The sequence below is a fragment of the Mauremys mutica genome, chromosome 9 (genome assembly GCF_020497125.1).
Source record: "Mauremys mutica isolate MM-2020 ecotype Southern chromosome 9, ASM2049712v1, whole genome shotgun sequence".
NCBI lineage: Eukaryota > Metazoa > Chordata > Testudines > Geoemydidae > Mauremys > Mauremys mutica.
Genome location: NC_059080.1, coordinates 97,250,988 through 97,271,296, shown reverse-complemented (window position 1 = coordinate 97,271,296; position 20,309 = coordinate 97,250,988). Strand labels below are relative to the sequence as shown.

The 20,309-nt window shown below is 61.1% G+C and overlaps 1 protein-coding gene across 1 annotated transcript; it reads left to right on the top strand.

Annotated features, from left to right (window-relative positions):
• The first annotated feature begins 195 nt into the window (after window positions 1-195).
• Window positions 196-17,900, top strand: LOC123377369 (major facilitator superfamily domain-containing protein 8-like). Its single transcript, XM_045030201.1, has 12 exons — window positions 196-1,112; window positions 6,868-7,053; window positions 7,897-7,959; window positions 8,091-8,210; window positions 8,793-8,872; window positions 8,993-9,308; window positions 11,440-11,513; window positions 12,054-12,137; window positions 13,326-13,455; window positions 14,041-14,163; window positions 17,099-17,229; window positions 17,334-17,900. The coding sequence occupies exons 1-12, from the start codon at window positions 1,037-1,039 to the stop codon at window positions 17,418-17,420; spliced, it is 1,470 nt and encodes a 489-aa protein (XP_044886136.1). The 5' UTR covers window positions 196-1,036; the 3' UTR covers window positions 17,421-17,900.
• Window positions 17,901-20,309: the final 2,409 nt, after the last annotated feature.

Sequence of the window (20,309 nt, the reverse complement as noted above, 5' to 3'; positions counted from 1 at the left end):
CCTTTTCCCCTGAGGCGCGAGACCAGACAAACCCTGGGGCACCGCGACCCTACACAAACACCCAGGGCAGCAGCAGCGACCCCCGCTCCGCACAACCCCCGGGCGGGGGAACCACCTGGCTGCAGGGGTGGGAGCCTCACCCGATCTCACCGGGGGGGCCCGCGGGACTGTTGTGATAACGCAGGCCGGGGGGGGGGAGGGGGGTCTCCTGATCTCTCAGGCCCAGGGGTGTGTCTGGGGGCGGGGCCGCCCTTTAAACTCCCGGCTGCACGCGGACATTGTGTCAAACGCCCTGCGGGTCCCACCCAGGCGTGGTGTTTGCTGAGCTCTCGCTCCCTGCCCGGGAGGGCAAGCCAGGGCCCCTGGCCGGCTCCTGCCTGACCCCCGCCCCCTGTGTGTGAGCCCCTGCTAGGTGGGGCAGGGGCTTGGGGGCCCGACTTGCAGCGGAGCAGATGCTGTCCAAGGGCCTGGGCTTGTCATTAACAAATTGCAATTAAATCTGCACACACATTTCTCTGCTCCCCTCTCCCTGAGACTCCCCCGCCCCCTGGATCCCCCTCCCTCCCTACTGTGCACTAGGGCCAATAACAGCCCCCTGCGCGGGGAGCCGCTAGCCCCCAGCCTGCGGGCGAGGAGCCCAGCCACGGGGATCGCAGGAGGCGGGGCTGAGCCGCCCGCATTCCCAGGCGCGGGGGGGGCACTGCTGCTGCTGCTTCTCCTGCCCGCAAGCGCTGCACACCTGATAGCCGGGGAGAGGAGGAGTAGGAGGAGGAGCCGGCGCTTTGCCCTCTCAGCAGCGGGCTCGCTCGGTGGATCCTGGTGGAGGCCGCGTGGGGGGCTGGGGCGAACCGGGGCCTCCAGCGATGTGCACCTAGGAGGGGCTGGCGAGGGGCCAGGGCTGCCCGGCTAGGCACCGAGGCTGTGCGCAGCAGTAGCAGCAGCGATGGCCCCTGGCAGCAGAGACGTCGCAGCCGGGCTCTGAGTCCTGCAGGGAACCGGCACCTCCACAGCCACGGGCAGGAAAGCAGCAGGGTCTATGGAGTATCAGAGGAAGAAGAAACTGACCAACTTCACCATTGGGCTCCTCTTCCTCTCGGGAGGGATTGAATACGGTGAGCACAGGGGGCAATGGGCAGGGGGCGATGCCCTGCCAGCCAGGGCCGGGCACTCAGTGGTAGACCGTAACCCGGAGGGTGACTCCAGACACCTCCACTCTCTTTGGGGGCCCCCCCATGGGCCCTGCAGAGCTGCTGTGCCAATAGAGGGCACCCACGTGCCTAGTCCCGCTTCGTCCATGAATGACAAACCTGCTGGTTTAGGTCCTATAGGTGGAAGCCCTGTCCCTGAGGGTGGGTTTGCGAGTCTGGTCCCATCACTGTAGTGACTGAGCCTTGTGGATGGTGGACAGGGTGAGTCTCTGTCTTGACATGTCACAAATGGAGAAACTGAGGCACTTGTCTGAAGTCAGGCAGCAAGTTGGCGGCAGAGCTGGGCTCTGATTCGGGCCTGCATTCTGGACCCCTTGTGCTGCAGTGGGGTGCCCCCCAGTCAGGTATCCCCCTGGCCCAGCTCTTGTTGCAGGGGTATGGCTGTCCCACTCTGCACTCCAGCTATTCTAGATGGTCACAGGTTGGGTTGATAGATGTGAAGGCCGGAAGGGGCCATAGTGCATAATGCAGGCCATTGGATTTCACCCAGTTAGAGCAGGCCCCGAGCTGAGCCTGGATGGAGGGGTGGGGGGAGAGGTGAAGGCTACGGGGATTGTCATCATTTAACTAGAGGACAGAGTGGATTGCCTTTGGGGTCATGCTGGTCCCCCCCCCCTCAATAGCACCCCTTGTGCATCTGCTGTGTGACCCTGCAGTGGGTCTGGTCCTGTCTCTTGCCAGCACATCGGATCAGCCTATGCCCTGCCTCTGGCATGCAACCCTGTTCCGCCTTGTTTTTCTGGCTGGGTCGAGCAATCCCATGTGAGAGCAGCAGCCATAGGCAGCGAGCCCTTGTCTGAAACCCCAGGACTAGAGACTGTTTTAATGGCAATGCCTTAGGCCGAGTGCTTGGGCCCCTCCTCCCCTCACAAGCTGGTGGGGTAGCAAAGGGATCGGTACATTGCAGTAGCTGTTTAGAAGGAGATGTCGGCATCTTAGATCAGTTGTGGGGAGTCTCCTGCAACTCTCCTGGCTGTTATTGGGACTGGAACGATGGTGGACGAGAGCCATGGAGGGGTTTGGGGAGCCTGGCGGGCCCTGCAGTGGGGCTGGCTGGGTATGTGCGTTTGTTTCTATATGGATTTTTAGATACATTGTTTTTTTCTCACTGGGATATTTACCCCTCGGTGGGATGTTCCCCAGTGCTCCCCAAAGTGCTGGGAATTGCTAGGCCTGGAGTGGGTCTCGCAGGCCTCCCGGCTCCTCCACACAGCCTGGTGATGAGGGGGGTCCGGAGGGCCCCTGCTGAAGCAGAGCTGGCCTCCCAGTTTCCTCTGTTAATATTTTACAAGCTGCAATCTGAGTCTGTAACTCATCCTCCAGGGTCAGCTGGAGGGGGCACTGCTGCTGGGTGCCAGCCTGCCAGGCTTCGGCACCCCTAGCTAGCTGACATCTGCCAACCGTCGGTCACGTGTGATGAGAATTCCTAGCCCACCAGGGGGCACTAAGGCAGCAGGGCAGGGGCACTGGTTATAGGGGCGCCCGCAGCTACTCCCTTCTCCCCCTTCTTTCACTAGAGGGGCTGCGTGGGCTGCAGACGGTCTCCAGGGCTGATTGGCGTTTTCTGAATCCTTGGGCCCGTCAGCTCCAGTTTCCCTCCCCCCTCTGGTACCGTTGTTTGGTTTTCCCTTACCCGAGAGCCCCTAAGGGCTCAGTGATTTTAATGAAGGGACCAAGGATGGCTCCTGTGGAGCTGGGTCTCGTTACTCTACCCGTTCCCAGCTGCTATTTCACTACCTAGGATAAGATTGCAAGCGCTATCGCTCCTCCTGCTTCAGGGGATAAACCGATCCCCATGACGTCTCCCACTCCTTCCATGAGCTGATACTACATAATCAGAGCCCTGGGGTGGCCACCGTTGCAAGGGAGGACGCCAGACTGGATGAGCCATTGGTCTGTTGTGATGAAGAAGGCTGCTGGACTACAGGCGCCGGGGCTCTGCTCTGGTGGCCGGTGGATTATATTCATGACCTGTCGAGCAGGTTTCCTGGATATCCTCATGCTTGAAGCTGGGCTGCACAATGCAAGGGCCTGAGTCGCTGGCATCCCGAGAAGTGGCTGTAATTAAGTGTTTGTGTTGGAACAGTGAAGGTTTGATTGAGGCACATTCGCCACTGTGCACATCCCAGGCTCTTGGGCACACAGCATGTGGCCTGTCCCATGAGGGGTCTCGACTGAGGCTGGCAGGCAGCTCTCTGCGTTCCCTGACGCAGCCCGGGGAGCTTCCCCCTTTCCTTGTGCCCTCAGCTTAGCAGGGGGAGTAATCACCAGGCCTTCCCGTGGCTGGGGGTTGAGATCTGCAGCCGGGATCAAGGAGACGGCCCCTGCTCTGAAGAGCTCACAGTCTGTGTAGCCAAGACAGACAGAGGGGGCAAGGCGACGGGGCGGGGAAAAGGAGCATTTGCCCAAAGTCAGTGGCAGAGCCAAGGCTAGAGCCTAGGTCTCTGGGCTCCTTATGTGCCCTGGGCCACGGTGCTTCTCTTCAGGGTATGGCCGCAGGTGCCCCAGGTCATTCTGGCCCCAGCTGAGCTCTGGATCCACGAACGTCGCTCGGACACACAGCGTTCTGCAGTCCGTGTGGGACATCATGAAAGGGACGAGCTGAAACTGTCCTGCCTGAAGGGTCCTTCCTGTCCGTCCCACCTCCTGTTTGAATCCACAGGTCTCTTCCCCCCTCCACACACTTGTTTTTAGTAAGTATTTAGTCTCCTCTTTTGTCAGCTTCCAGCAAAAACTGGGGCTCTTGTTCCCCCCTCGCCGATCCTGATTTGTGGCTTGCTAGAGGCAAGTCATGCCCTCAGTCTCTCCTTGCCATCCCATCTCTCCTGGCGGCTCAGACAGCAATCCAGAGCCACCTCGACACCCTTATCGGCCTGGCTCTCTCAGTCGCCAGTCCAGAGGGCACGAGACCTGGCCCTGGTGGTACAAGCCTCATCCCTGTGCACAGAGCTGACATTCCAGGCGAACACTGCAGAGCAGGGGAGGGAAGAGGAGCCTGTCCCCATGGCAGCCACTTTGCTTTCAGCCCCCTGGTCGGTGACTTTCCATCCATGCCCCGGCACGGGGAGTGTGACACGTATTGCTGAGTCCATCTCCTCTGCCTTTGAGAGACCCAGTCTCCTAGCACCTGCAGATTCACCCAGATCCCTGGCCTCTCCCCTTATCCCCCAAACAACCACGCGTGGGTTGCCCAGCTGGAGGCCACCTCCCGGGCAAGGCGCTGCCCTGCTGTTGGGATGGCCGTGGTGCCGTTAGCTCACCGTAGAGCACCGCGTATGGGAAGAGGAAGGGAGAACTGAGCCCGCCAGGAGCTGATTTGCTGCTCCCCTTGGCCGAGCCAATGTTCCTCCAGTTCTGGTGATAACCGGGTGATGGCGCTGGCTGGGGTTCAATGTCCTTGTGGGAACGTGACCTGAGATGATGGCACTGACCACACCGTGTGCTCCAGAGCTGGTTAGTGCCTGGAACTTAAGCAAGAATGGGGGGAGGGATAGCTCAGTGGTTTGAGCATTGGCCTGCTAAACCCAGGGTTGTGAGTTCAATCCTTGAGGAGGCCACTTAGGGATCTGGGGCAAAATTGGTCCTGCTAGTGAAGGCAGGGGGCTGGACTCGATGGCCTTTTGAGGTCCCTTCCAGTTCTAGGAGATTGGTATATCTCCAATTATTACCTTTTTTTTTTTTAACCTAAGAAGGAAAAGGCCCCAGGTACATAGAAATGATCCGCAACCCAGTTACAGATGGGGAGTATAAACGGGGGTTGGCAGTGTTCATCTCCGACTCCTCCCTCTCGGCCAGCATGTCTCAGTCCTGCCTCTCTTCCTTCATTACCCAAGGTCTCGTCTTTCCTTTTCCCAGAGAAAACTCTCCGCTCTGGGGCCTTCCTGTTCTCCTCTCCCTTCCTCTCCAGACCTGGGGACGATGGCTGAGCAAGGCTCCCTGGCTGGCGGAGGTGGGGGATTGAATCCCACCAAAGGGCAGCAGGGTGGGTGCTCTCAGTAAGTGGGATGCTACGAGCAGTGGCTCCCGAAGGGGAGATGTCAGTGAGGTCTCAAAGCAGCGCTTTGAGGCTGGCTCTCTTTCCCTGGGGCAGCCGGTGGGCATCATTAACTAGGGGGCTGTGACGCAGGAGGGAGCGGGGTGGATTGGCCTGGGAGTGTCTGCATGGGGGATGGGAGAGCAGGGGTGACTTTAGGTGAGGGACGGTACCTGAGCCAGGAAGGGGGGTGGGGCAAGACAAAGGGAGGGGGGAGATAAGGAGGTGGGAGAGCCTGCTGGAGGGGCTTTTGGTTTCAGTTTTGGGCTGGCTGGGAAGAGGCCGGGAACCCCAAGTCTGGGCTCTAAGATCCTTGTCCCCCAGAGGGACCTGGCTGAGGGGTCCTGGTTGTACCTACAAGCCCTGCGTGGGACCGTGTTCTTGTCGTCTACTAAACCTTCTGTTTTACTGCCTGGCTGAGAGTCCCGGTGAATCGCAGGGCGTGGGGGGCGCAGGGCCCTGACTCCCCCACACTCCGTGACAGGAGGGGCGGGGAGATGCTGGCGAGTTGCGGGGGCAGCGGCGCTATGGCTCTCTGGTGCAGGGTAGCGGGGAGTGCCTGTAAGCAAAGCGGGGGATGTCTTCTCATTGGCCATCCTACTGTGGCTGCCCAGCGAGGGCTAACAGTGAGACCTGCCTCCTGGCCGCGTCCTGGGGCACGGAGGGCACTGGGCAGCCTGGCATTGGTGGCCTGGTATTTCTCATTCTGGCAGCACTCAGACACTGGTGGTGGGTGCGTGTTAGATGCCTACGCAGACCAACGGGCAGAGACGACCGACGTGGTAGAAGCTGTGGCAGGCAGGTAGCTATGGGAAAGGGTCCCGGGCTTCTTGCCACAGATAGAGCCACTAAGCTCTGCTTAAAGAGGGTGATGGCAGGGGGCTGGTGGTGCGGGGAAGGTGTGTGAGGACTTCGGTTCTGGCCCCTGTTGAGCTTCATGGAGTTTCTCTGTCTCCCTCCTGCAATACCTGTTAAGTGCAAGGTAAGACGGCAGTGACTGGGTGAGGTGCACGGCCCACTCGCCCGGCTGAGGGGCTCGGCTGCTGCATAAATAACTTGCAATAAGGCCTCGCAGGAGCTCTAGGGTAGTGGGTGAGGGCCCCTGACTGAGGGAAGGAGGCTCTGGCAGGCTGAGACAGGAACAGGCTTGGGTGTGCCCTCTTAGCAGGGAGGGCAGGGGGCCGAGGCCATGGGGTGCTGCTGGGGTCCACCTGCATCTGGGTCTGAGGAGCTGCTGCAGCCTCCAGCATCTACCCAAGGGAGGGTGACATGCCCGGCAGTCACTGGGGAGCTCCCAGGGCCCAGAGGGAGGCGGTTCGAGCCATTGGGTGGTTGGCATCTCCCCTTTCCTGAGCAATGTGTCAGTACTGGTGATCTGGCTGCATAGCCGGCAGTTGCCATGGGTGGGGGTCAGAGGCCTAGGGGACCCCGAGACCTCTGCCCTTTTAGTCCAAGGCCAGCCAGGGAGGGTCTCATGCTGCGCCGGGGCTGTCCATTTGCTCCTGGGAGGCAGGAACCTGGATTCAGGGCAGGGCCGAGCACCCATTTGAGGTGGTCTGGCAGGACCTATTCTAGCGCTGTGGTGTGGGGGCCCCTGACTGTCTGTCTGTCTCTGCTCCCCATTAGCGGTGATTCTGCCCACGATCTGGGCCTACCTGCAGACGCTCCATGCTGAGCCGTACTTCCTGGGCCTGGGCATCTCTGCCTTCAGCCTCACTGGCCTGCTCACGGGGCCCCTCTTCGGGCACTGGTCTGATCGGAGCCAGCGCACCAAAGCCATCATCCTCTTTGCCAACGTGTTTGAGATAGTGGGTGAGTGAGCAAGCGAAGGCCGGCTGGGGGCCGCCGGCTGGGCTGCTTCACTGGCGGGAGCAGCCCAGAGTGAGCCTGTGTCCCGGGCACTGGCCCCCAGGGAGGGTGGGAGGGCAGGATTAGCCCCACTTATCACAAGAGTGTAAATGTGCAACACCAAACTCTAAATGCAGGCACCTGAGGCTTTGATTTACAGAGATCCCGAGCACCTGCTTCTACCAGGAGCCCTGTAGAGCCAGCCCAGCCACAGCAGGGAGCTGGGTTCTAGTCTGGCTTGGGCATCAGATGAATTCATTGTTAACCAAGGTCCAGCTGCAGGGCCCAATCGTGCCCTCAGTTACGAGGCGCTGGGGGATCCCTGTGGGGCAGAATCCAGCCTGCAGAACCTCTGTTGCTGGTGCTGACCCATCAGCCGGGCAGAGCCCAGCTCTGAGCATGCCGCGCTGGCAGCTAACGAAGTGCCCGTTTACGTCAGTCCCCGTGCTCTACTGCACAGGGGGGTGGTGGTGCAGGATGGCGAGCGTGGCGCCTGCGATGCCATTTTAACACAGGGGCTCTTTTCAGAGCAGGATCGCAGATAACCTTCCTGCCTGCGACACTAGGGTGCAGAAGCCAGGAGTTCTGAAGGACCCTATCCCTGCTCCAGCCCCATGGGCTGAGACCCCCACAGGTGTGCGTGGGGTTGATTATAACCAGCAGGGGACAGCAGTGCCTACCCCCCTGCCCCCACATGAGGCTTGCTCTTGGCTAGCCCCGCTGGCTCCAGGGACGCGCCTGCACCCCGTTCCTGGCTTGCGTGTTCCTCCCTGCGTTACCTGCTGCTTTTTGTTCCCCCAATTGCAGGGAATTTCATGTACTTTATGGGCGTCTCCAAGTGGCTCCTCCTGGGCAGCCGGCTGGTGGCAGGTAAGAGCTGCTGGGGAGGAAGCCGGGGGCCATGTGGACCTAGGCTGAGGGTCTCTAGATCCAGGTGCTTGTGCCGGGGGCTTTCGGCCCCTGCCCCGTCTCTTGCCCCTGACTCTCCTTGTTTCTGGCAGGTATTGGGACGGGAGCGGGTGCCTCCATCTTTGGCTATCTCACCCGCTCCACCACCTCGCAGGAGCGTGCCACGGTGTTTGCTGCAGTGATGGCGTGCCGGCAGGTCGGGCTGCTGATCGGTAAGGTACCCCTGGACCCCCGCCACGCCCTGTCCGCAACAGGCCCTCAGCGTGGGGGGAGTGGTGGGCCTGAGCCATGAGCTGGGGCTCTGCTGTCCAGACACAGTCCGTGTTCAGGAGGCGCCTGCCCCACGCACCAGGCTCTTGCCCCAGTGTTGCCCCCTTGGCTGTGGAGAGGGGCCACTGCAGGGAGCTGGCTCAGCTCTGGCTGCCCTGTGCCCGTGAAAGCCTGCTGTGGTAACTAAGGGGGGATGCTGTGGTAACTAAGGGGGGATGCCACGGAGGCTGGTGTTTCTCAGGTTGGGAAGGGTACGGGGCCAGGCCATGGCAGTGCGGTGCCAGGCCATGGTGGCGTTGCCTCTCGGGGACCGGGGGGGCATGTGACAAAGGATCTCCAGTCCCCGAGGCTGTTGCCAGAGGCAGTGAGCGGGGGTGGCTTTCAGAGCCTGGCGAGGGTGTGAGAGGCCCATCATCCCCTTGCCCCTCTTGCCGCAGAGGGAGGTGGCTGGTGGCAGTGAGGGGCATGCCAGTCCCAGCCTCCTCCCAGTGCCCGCGTCTGACCCGCCCTCTCTTTGTGCTCAGGACCCGCCTGTAACCTCTTCCTGCGGCTCTGCAACTTCCGGCTGGGGCCCTTTGAGGTCAACAAGTTCACCTCCCCGGGGGTGAGTGTTCCCCGGGCTTTGCTGGCAGCCGGCGAGAGCGGGCCGCGTGCGTGGGCCCGGAGTTCCCTGGGCGGGGTGGGCTGCGGTTCCGGGCTCTCAGGTGTCCGTCTGTCTGTGCAGCTCTTCATGTGCCTGCTCTGGATCCTGCTCCAGTTTGTGGTCGCGGCGATGTACTACGACCTGCAGCCCGTGCCCCACCCGCAGCGAGCGGCGCTGGCAGCGCAGCAGGAGGAGGAGGAGCGGGAGCCCTTGGTGCAGCACGACGCTGGCCAGGAGGAGCCCGCTGAGCACCGGAGCTATGGCGGCACCATCCAGCGGGTGCCCGCTGAGCCCCCCGTGGGGGACGAGTCCCGCTACGTGCCCAACGGGCACCTGGCCGAGGAGGAGGGCGGCGTAAAGGAGAAGAGCCCGTTTCAGAACTTCAGCGCCATGCGCGGTGAGCGCCCCTGCAGCCCAGCGGTTTTGGGGGGATCCAGCTTCGGGCCCTAGAGGCAGGCAGCCTGGCATGCCCCAATGTTGATCAGTACTGTGCTGGGCAGTACGTGGGGGGGGATTTGTCACGCGCTTCAGTCCAACCAGGCTCCTACCCTCGCGGGAGTCTGGCAGAGCTGGAGTCGAACCCACGCCGGTGACAGCCTAGTCCCAAGGCCAGCCGTGTGCTCCGTAATCAGGGGCTCCGAGCGTCTAGGGCAGTGGTCCCCAACCTTTTCCGTCTGGCGGGCGCCGGACGACGAGCCACCGAGGACCGTGCCTGGCGGACGAGCCTCCGCCGAAATGCCGCCGAAAATCAGCAGCATTTGGGCCGCGAAGCCTCTGGATCACGCTGCTTCTTGGCGGCATTTTGGCGGCTGCTCGTCCGCCGGACAGTACGCGGGCGCCATGGCGCCTGCGGGCACTGTGCTGGGGACCACTGTTGTGGGGGAAAGGACAAACCCTCCGTGTCCCATCGCACCAGCCTGGCAGCTGCATAAGCCCCCAAGCTGTGGACAAAGGATCGTGACGCTGTGGGGCTGTCGCTGGTGGGTCTCCGGCTGCTCTGGACAGCTCCGTGGGAATGGACGGTGAGCTGCTTGGGTGCTGAGTGGCGAGAGGGCCTCTGGGCACCGTGGGGCCTTCATGCTTGTCCCCAGGGTCCCATGCCCTGCGCCAGAGCAAGCAGCTGGGTCAGCACCCAAGTGTCACCAACTCGTCAGCCTGGACCCAGCGTCCCGGTGGGCAGGGCGCAGACCTGGGCACAGAGCGGGCAGTGCAGGCCCAGCTGTAGGAGACCCTGATGGTCCCTTCCCTTCTCTGGGCACTGAGCCTTTGCCCCTTCCCCCGCGGCTGTTATCCCTGGGTTGCAGTAGGGGAAACTGAGGCCCAGAGAGGGGAAGGAAGTGGCCCAAGGTCAGCCAGCAAGCCGTGGTGTGAGCCGGCAGGACGGGGCTGTGGAAGGGTTGGCATGAGAGGGAGCTGGGTGCCGTGCCAGCCTGGTGGGGAAAAGAGGCCTGGACTCTCCAGCTGGTGCTCCAGAAAGTCTGGGCTCTGGGGGCCGGTGGACAGTGGAGGAGGGCAGCGCCCCTGTCACGGAGTCCCCGGGCGATGCTCTGGAACTGCTCCCCACAAAGCCAGGCAGGACTTTGGGGAGCCTCCTCTCCCTCGGAGCAGACTGTCTTCAGGACAAGAAGCTCACACGGCTTCACCTTCCTGGGTCTGACCTTGGAGCATTCAGCATCTGCCCCTCCGTGCGCTTCCCACAGCGAGCCTGCCCCAGCGGGGTCCTGGGGAAGCCAGAGGGTCCTGCACCCCCACTCCGCAGTCAGATGTGACTCTCAGCCAGCCAGTAAAATGGAAGGTTTATTAGATGACAGGAACATGGTCTAAAACAGAGCTTGTAGGTACAGAGAACCGGACCCCTCAGCTGGGTTCATTCTGAGGCCCAGCGAGCCAGATAACCCCCATCTGCCCTCACTTCCCGTCCCCAACCAGCCCCGAACTGCAACCCCCTCCAGCCCCTCCTTTCTGGCCTTTGTCTCTTTCCCAGGCCAGGAGGTCACCTGATCTCTTTGTTCACCTTTAGCCATCCCCTTGCAAGGGGGGAAGGGCCCCGGCCATTTATGCATGCTGGAGACTTAAGAAATGCATAGGGGAAACTGAGGCACCCACACAGTATTCAGAGGAAATATTAAGAACAGTCCCACTTCCTCACAGCCCCCTCTTGCTCACACCCATGTCCACTGGGAGCCAATGAGTGAAGAAACTGGCATGCAGGAGAGTGCGGCTCTGCTGCGGATGGAGTTCAGGGCCAGAAAACGATCAGACTCTCCCGGCTGGCTCCCTTGCCCAGCGTGTCTGGTTACAGCAGCATCGCGTTCCCCACCCTGAGGAGTGTCCGGCACTTTGCTTGTGTCACCCTCCACCCTTCCCTGTTGCCTGGTTGGCTCACTGACCTGTTCCACTGGGCAGTGTCTCTCCTGCCTCCACCCCCCGTGGGAGACAGGGCGGGCTGGCCGCTCTCCTTCCCTGCGGGCCTGGCCGCTCTCCTTCCAGCGCCGCAGCCCCGTGACGTCCCCGTGGTGTCGTTGCAGAGTACCTGCGGGAGGAAGTGGTGGTTCTGCTCACTGCCCAGTTCATCACCCTCTTCAACCAAACAGCCCTGGAGGTGAGTGCCTGGGGGCCTGATGGGCAGGTCACTCTGTTCCATTCCCACCGCGACTGCGGGCGTTGGGGTTCTTCTCCATGTCGGTGGTGGGGGCTACAGCTCCTCTCACAACCAGACTGGGTCCAGGGAACGTCTCCTGTCCAGCCCTTCCCAGGTTCTGGATATGTGTATGGGGGTGAGGGGGACAGGGGGTCTCCTCTCCCCTCCATGTGATGCTCCGGCCTCTCCCAGACCCCTGGTGGGGTTCACCTTTCACCTGCGCCTGGCGCCCAGAGAGTTGGGCATCTCTCCCTTGCGAAGCCCAGAATTTGGGGGAACATTGGGCATGACCCAGGCCTACCTCCATCTCAGGGAAGACAAGCGGGAGCAGAGACCCAGCGCGCTGGTCAGGAGAACCCTCCCACTGGGGCAGAGCGGGGGAGGGCACCTTGTGGGCGAGGGGCTGTATCTGCCCATCCCACGCAGAGGGGGCTCCTCACAGCCGTGAATGGAGGGTGGGCAGATGTGTTGCTTTCTCTGCCTGCCTGTATCTGTCTCCAGACCATGGTGACTCCCATCACCCAGCGCTACCTGAGCTTCGGGGAGCTCGAGAACAGCATCATGTACTTCCTGTGCGGCATCGAGGTAGGTGAGACCCCAGCCCTGGGGGTCTGTAAAGATGGGGGTCCTGGCAGACATGGCCTGGGGCAGGTGACCGGCCCCCATCCCACGGTGCGTGTGCACACGTACGATCCGGACCCCGCCGAGAGCGCTCGCGCCCTATGAATGTCTGACCCTCTTCCCTCTTCCTCTGTACTCGCCCCGGCCTTCCTGGTGACCTCCCCCCCACCCCCACCCCTTTGGGGTCCTTCAGATATTTGCAGGTGCTTCTTGTTCTCTACCCCATGCTTTAGGGGTGTGTACTGCCAGATTGGGGGTGGGGTAGAAGGAGGTCTAGGGCAGGCCTAGAGCCACATTCGGTGCCCCCCAGTCCTCTGAGTCATCCCTCCAGCCCCAATCTCCTCTGTCCTGCCCAGGCAGTGAGGGAGGCTAGTGATGCTGGGGTCCCGTCCAGCCAGGCCTCTCCTGCGTAGCCCGTAGCTGCAGCCCTGTTCCAGCCCTTCTGGGAGCGTTGGTGCAGATAGGTCTCATGCTCCTCCACCGGCATGGACGGGGCTGAAATGCCTTTGCCCTGGCCACACCGGCACACTCGCTGTTCCCACGGGTGGGGCTGGCTGCGTGAGTGCAGGGAGGGGAGAGTGCCCGTGTAGATGCGCCCAGACAGAACTGGTGTGGGACCTCTCCTGCCCTTGCTCCAGCAGCGTGCGGAGCGGGGCATCCTTGCCAGCGGTCTCCGTTTGCAGCTAGGGCAGGGTGGGCTGCAGGCTGGGGAAACCTTGTGCCCTGCTGGCAGAGAGCCTGTGGCCTGGCCCTGCTGACCTGCACCGGTCTGCATGGCGCAGGCCGTTTCCTGGAGCCTGGCTGTGCTGGCTGGCACCTGTGCCCGGGCATGGCTGCCTGTTAGCCAGGGGAAGGGCGAGCGGTGGTGCTGAGGCCGTGAGGGGGAGGGCAGACCGCAGAGCCCTGGCGAGCAGTGACTCCTGAGGAGGGAATACAGGGCATGTGCTCGTGTGCCCGGTGCTGGCTGGCTCTTGGGCGCTGCTAGCCCGCAAGAGGCCCTATGCGGGGCTTGCTCTGCCCTCCTTCCCTTCAGGCCCCCACCCTGGGTCACCCTCCCCCCCCCCCGACTCTGATTGGCTCCCCCAGCAGCAGACTGGTCTTTGCACCCGGCCCGGGGGCTGTGGAATAACTCCCCTCCCTCCCCACCCACAGGTGATCTGCGGCTTCTTCCTGGTGCGCTGCCTCAGCAGCCGCCTCCCCGACCGCGTGATCCTGGTGCTTGGGCTGGTCATCTGCAACGTGGCTTGTATCTGGTGCCTGCTCTTCCTGGCCCGGCCCCAAGGTAACTGCCTGCCCCCTCCCCTCCCGGCTAACCATCCTGCTGGGATCTCCGGTTCCTCTCTTCCTGGGCACTCCCACCTGAGGGGAATCGCTTGGCAGGGGTTGGGTTCGCTGGCTAGGGATGATTGGGGACGGGGGCCTGGCATGGCTCTGGAGTGCTCCCCTGGGCTGCGTGGCACCTTGCATGGCTCAGGCTGGCCCAGCAGGGGCTGTGTGGTGGAGAGGAGACCCATTGCCCAGATGAGTGGTGGCGATGCGCAGCAGCTGTGGGCAGCGTGGGCACCATGACGGGCCCAGTGCCTTGCTGGTGCTGCAATTCCCTGGGCCCTCTCCCTGCTCAGTGCCCGGGGAAGGGAGCAGTGGGTGCTCTCCTGGGCGCCCAGATTCATGCAAGTCTGGTCCTTGGCTGATTAGGAAAGCTAGCGACTGAGCATGGAGCATACTGGGGCCGGGCAGAGCATGCCAGGGGCGTGCCCCTCTACCGGGCAGGAACCAGCATAGGCCCTGATTCGAGTCTGCCAGTGTCTGGGGCTCTTTGCACGCCGGGCCCATCCACCCCCTGCCACGTCTGCTTTGCTGCCCGCAGGAAGCTTTCCCGTCCTGCTGTCCGAGCTGGTGGTCGGCGTGTTCCTGCAGGTGCTGGGGCTGCCTTTTGTGGCTGTCTCCCAGGTCTCGCTCTTCTCCAAGGTCACAGCGGAGAGAACACAAGGTGAGCCTCAGGGAGGGGTCGGTGCCCGGGCTGGGGCATGGCGCCCACTTCCTACCTGCCCTGAGAGAGATCAGCGGCACTCAGACTCCCCTTCAGAGCACAGTCCGCTCTGGGACCCTGCCCCTTCTCGCTCCAAGCCCAGATACCACAATGAAGGGCACCCTGGAGATGGGTGTCACAAAACACACACGCGACCTCTGTGCGGTCAGCCTCTCCCACTCCTCCCGCCTTGTAGGGACACCAGGGCAGCAGCTTGGGGCAGCTGGGATCTTGGATGGTGCTGTTAAGAGCACGGAGCCGTTCGCTTCACCTGCACAAGCTGGGCCTGACTCCTCCCTGGCCCTGGCGGAGCTGAGTTCCCCCGGGGCTGAGTCTGGCCCGTCTGTCAGGATCTTGGTGTCAGAGCAGGTAGCTCTGTCCCAGGAGGATGCTGTTAAACCGCGGCACCAGGCCCCCTTTCCAACACAGGGGTTTCCATTTCACATGGCTGTGTTGGGTTTCTGATCAAACGCTGATTCCCAGGGTCCAATTTCTATCCCACTTTAGCCTTGCCCACTCCAGCCGCCGAGTCCTGCATCTGCTTCATGTTGGCGGAGCTGGCTGGGTCCGTCTCAGCTCAGTGACTGGTTTGCTGGGGTGATCTGAGCCACTCCTGCACCCGATGAATGGGTTTCAGTGGGGTCGCCGTGTTAGTCTGGATCAGCAAAAACAACGAGGAGTCCTTGTGGCACCTTAGAGACTAACACATTTATTTGGGATTAAGCTTTCGTGGGCTAAAACCCACTTCTTCAGATGCATGGAGTGGAAAATACAGGAGCAGGTATAAATATACAGCACGTGAAACGATGGGAGTTGCCTTACCAAGTGGGGGGTCAGTGCTAACGAGACAAATGAATTAACAGTAAGATACTAAGGGAGGAAAAATCACTTTTGTAGTGGTAATGAGGGTGGCCCATTTCAAACAGTTGAATGGGGACACCCTTCTCCTTGGCAGGCCTCCCTGAATGACTCCTTGAGATCAAAGCTTGTTGGGATCCTTCGTGAGGCCTCGCTGCTGCCTGCCACCTAAAGGCTGAATGAATTTATAGGGGTGGGTGGAAGAGCTGGGGTGGCACAGGTGGGCAGGCGAAGCTCAGCATGGAGGAAGAGCAGCCAGGGAACCCAGCATGGCTCCGCCTATTGCTGTGACCGGGGGCCACCGACCTGCCCGGCCTGGCAGAAATGTAGAGCAGGACGGGCCCTTGAGAGCTCAGCGAGTTCAAGCCTCCGGTGCTGAGGCAGGGCCAGATATACCTAGACCATCGGTTAAAACGTGATGGGGACCCCACAGCCTCTCTTGTTCGCCTGGCTCAGAGCTTAACTACCCTTCGAGTCAGAAACAGCCGCCTGATCCCTTTCCTGATATCGAACCTTGCTGCCAGTCGCCCGCATTACTACTTGTCCGACCTCCAGTGGACATGGGCAACGGTTGGTCTTCGTCCTCTTTGCACCAGCCCTCAACACATTTGACGTCTGTTATGAGGTCTCCCCTTTTTCTCTATGTCACGGAGTCCCCGGGCGATGCTCTGGGACTGCTCCCCACCAAGCCAGGCAGGACTCTGGGGAGCCTCCTCTGCCTCGGAGCAGCCTGTCTGCAGGGCAAGAAGCTCTCACGGCTTCACCTCCTTGGTCTCTCCTTGGAGCATTCGGCATCCTCTGCCCCTCCGTGCGCTTCCCACAGCGAGTCCACCCAGGCGGGGTCCTGGGGAAGCCAGAGGGTCCTGCACCCCCACTTCGCAGTCAGACGTGACTCTCAGCCAGCCAGTAAAACAGAGGTTTATTCAATGACAGGAACATGGTCTAAAACAGAGCTTGTAGGTACAGAGAACGGGACCCCTCAGCCGGGTCCATTCTGGGGCCCAGTGAGCCAGATAACCCCCATCTGCCCTCACTTCCCGTCCCCAACCAGCCCCAAACTGCAACCTCCTCCAGCCCCTCCTTTCTGGCCTTTGTCTCTTTCCCGGGCCAAGAGGTCACCTGATCTCTTTGTTCACCCTTAGCCATCCCCTTGCAGGGAGGAAAGGCCCCGGCCATTTGTTGCCAGGAGACAGTGTGTCAGCCATTTATGCAGGCTGGAGACTTAGGAAATGCATAGGGGAAACTGAGGCACCCACACAGTATTCAGAGGAAACATTAAGAACAGTCCCACTTCGTCACACTCTAGACTAAACATGCCCAGTTTTATAACCTTCCCTCATCAGTCGTGATCTCTAAGCTGTTTCTCTCTGGCCCCACCCCAACCTGGATTTGACCCAGAACCGAGGCCTCCGACTCCCAGGGCTGTCTGTGAGTCTTTGATGGAGTATATTCTGCCACCCGGTGGTGTGAGCAGTGGGGAGGAGGGGGACTGGGCAGAGCTTGGGGACGGACGCTCTTTGCAGCAGCTGGTACCGTTGGCAGACCGGCGCTCTGATCCAGCGGGACGGGGAGGCAAGGACGCACTACAGAGACCACCGCTCTGCTTCTCGGGCCAGTGCAGAAAAGTGTGTGGCCCCACGTCCCGTGGGACTTTCTTTTGGGGGACGGGGGGGCTGCTTCTCTCTCTCTCTGTCGCCGGCCTCCCCTCTCCCATTCTGTCTTTCTCTGCAGTCGTGCTGGGCTGGCCCACCAGTCCCGCGACCTCGCTCCTTTGGTTGGGAGGGGGGGAGATATGGCCCAACACCCAGGCAGTCTCATTGGCTCCCAGATGGCCATTATCTGCTTGTGTAGTGCCATGTGATCGCTCAGGCTTCCCCCCCAAGAGAGAGGCAAGGTCCCTGCCCGCGGGAATGGAGCGTGCCTACCTCCGGTCACACCCCAGGCAGGCGAGTGCCCTCGGTGGCTTGGGGTGTGCCCCGGTGTTAGGAGCTGGGGACGGCAGGCAGCGTTAACCCTTTGTGTTCTTCCCGTGCTGTAGGTTTCAGCCAGGGCCTGCGACGGTCAGTGGGGGGAATCGCCACCATTCTGGGGCCCCTGTGGGCTGGAGGCCTGACCGAAAACCTCTACATCATGCTGGGGGTGATGATGGGCCTGCTGAGCCTGCTGATGGTGAGCACCCCGGGACGGCCGCCTGCCCCTCGCCATCCTGCCCCTGGGGCAGCCAGGGCTCCAGCCCCGCGGGCCGCACGCTGATGGCTCTTCTGCTCCCGTAGGTCATGGTCGGGCTCTCGTACTCTTACCTGGTGGAGCCGCCCAGGAGCTACGTGCCGGGACCGTCCCCGGAGGAGCAGCGCTGGTGACCTCCCACCCCTCCACTGCGCACCCAGAGGGACTGCACGGGTTAAAGCCACCAAGGTGAGAGCGTCAGAGCCCCTGGGCTCGGGGTGCCTCCTCTGCCCCGTGGCCAAACCGTCCTGGGTCAAGTGCACCGACACGCCTGGGTGAGGCCAGCAGCTCCTGCCGGAGGGACTCTGCAGTCCTGCTGCTTGGTGCTGGGCGGCGCGCTGAGCTCTTCAACTGCTGGGGAATCTGCACAGGCTGTTTTGTGGGGGAAGATGTTTTACAGAGAACGGTTTGACCCTCAGAGGTCTGCTGAGCCACAGCGAGGTACCGGGGAACCCGCAGAAGAGCATTCGACCCTCCCGGCCTGGGCTCTCGTCAGTCTGTACAGTAGCAAACGAACACCTTCCCAGGGTTTCACATGTCATGTAAAAAAATCTCTTGGTGGCAAAAATATGGGGGGAAGCGAAGGAAATTCCCCAATAAAAAAGTCAATGTGATGGTTTGAGGAGCTGGTTCCTTTTAGTAAACACCTTCATGCAATGTAGATGCACTTGCCCCAAACACCCTTAACTCTGCCCACCACCGTCCATCCTGTGCCTCTGTCCCTGAGATACCCATCCTCTACACCTTGTCCCCACTTCCACTGGGACCTCTGTAGTTACCCTGCAAACCACCCAGCCACTACTCCAGCTCCCCTTCCCTTTCCAAGCCCCTTCGCATCCTGTAACCACACTGGTGCATATATCCACTGTCGCTGAAGGAGCTCTGAGAAGAAGCTGCTAGCTGAAACCTGCCCGCTCATTAAAACCAGCTGCCGTTACAGAGGGCTGGAGGGCAGCGTATATTGTTCCTATATTTAGAAAAGGCTCTAGAGGTGGTCTGAGGAATTATGGGGCCTCTGGGAACGTGGTTGCAACAATAATTTAAAGGTAGACTAATAAATCAGCTGGCAGATCATGATCTGAGAGGCTCTAGCCAGCACCGATCCTGCGGAGGAAAAGGTTGGCTCAGTCATCCCCTAGAATTCTGTGTGTGTGTCAGTAAAACAGTGAGTGACGGCGAAGCGGCTAACATGATATATTTAGACTTCCAAAAGACCGTTCATGAGGCCCCTCACACAAGGCTGTGATAAAAGCTAAGCCTCAGAAGGTGCGTGACCAGGCACTGTCGCGGATCAAAAACAGGCTAAGCGAGAGAGCTCAAAGAACAGGAATAAACAGGGAATTTTCATCATGGCAGAAGGGCCCAGGTCCTCAAAGGCGCTTAGGCTTCCCTTGAAACCAGTGGGAGGTAGGAGCCTAAATACGTGTGAGAATCTAGGTCGAGGTGCAGGGCGGGGTGCCTCAGCGCTCTGTACTAGTGCTGCAAAGGGGCGGGGTGGGAGGTGGCAAAACTGGCAGTGGCCACACATGTATTTAGGTTAGTCATGGCCAGAGGAGAGTGTGCAGAACTTCAGAGGGTCCTGACCCAGCCCGATGAAAGGGCCCCCTGAGGGCCTGAATGATCAATACAAAGGACTGGGCGCTGGAGGGGGAAAACTCAGCTACCCACCGGCTTCTCACTTCACGCATCGACTCAGCTACGGGTCCTGGGCATCGCTGGGGCCAGCTCAGGGGCGAGCGCTGCTCAAGGTGCAGCTGTGGTGAAAAAAGCAAACCAGATGCTAGGCTGCGGAAGGAACAGGCTAGTGAATAATCTGGAGAATAGTGTGGTGTATAGATTAGGGGTCTGGCTTCAGCTGGCTCCTGGCTGCAGTGCTGGGCACCCCATCCCAGAAAGGCGAGTGAGAGGTGCGGGGGAGGAGGATGGAAAAAATGGGGATTGTTACCTTTGAAAAGGGGCCGTGCCGAAAGGCTATAAAGTGGCTGGAGGAGCCTGTGGAATGCCCTGCCACAGGAAGTTGGTGAGACCCAGCGTTTAGCAAGATTCAAAGAGGGGTTGGATGCTTGTAAGGACCCCAAGAATCTTGTTATACTGATCGATGCTAACAGAGTATTAGAGGGCGGGATGGTGGTGATTGCTGGGCATTGGGGATGAATTCAGTCACTGTGTGGGGCAGGTTATCCCGTACCTGCTACTGCAGCGCTCTTCCTGTGAAGCAGCTGGCTTAGACAGGGTGCTGCACCTTGGGTCTGTTCCAGCCTGGCAGTTCCTATGTTTGCCTTTACCCTCCATATACAGACCACAGGCCCCCTCCCCGTGAGCTGGGAGAGACCATCTTCCCTTCTGCACACCGCTCCCCTGCAAGCCTGCATGACGTCACTAGTAAATGCCCCCCCCCCCCCTGGCCTGGTCCAGCCCGGTGTGTCTGCCTCGTGCTGGGAGGCATTCCAGAGGCCCCCCTCAGGATCTCCGAGTGTGGGGGAGGGCGCAGCCCCCCTGACACTCTCCCCACTTCTCTCCCACGCAGGTATTGCCCTGGCTGGCACCGAGGGCTCATGCGTCACAGCCTGTCACCATCTGGCTGCCCCTTCTGGGGAGTGAGACCTGAGCTCACGGCCTTGCACAGGACAGTGTTCAGCACAGCGAGACTGTCAGGGGATGAGCCCACACCCCTGCCCTGCTGGATTGGCACTTCTTCCACATCCATCCTTCCTTGCCCTGCTGGACTGGCACTCCCCACCACCCTGGGCTGGCCCTTGCCTGCCCCTCCCTTCCTGTGCTGCTGGCCTGCTGCCCCAGATTGACCAGCCCCCGTGCCCTGCTATGCTCCAGCCGGCTGCCCTCTCTCTGCACAGAGGGGAGAGGTGAAGTCCCGGGGGGTGGAGATGCTCCTGGCCTGCTGAGGGTGCGGGAGGCTGGATCTCCCCTAGACACAGAGTGGTGTTGGTACCACCTTGCCATGGGCAGGAGGCAGGGGGCTGAGCTGTGGGCCTGGCATTGGGAGTGGGGGTGCGAATGGGGGC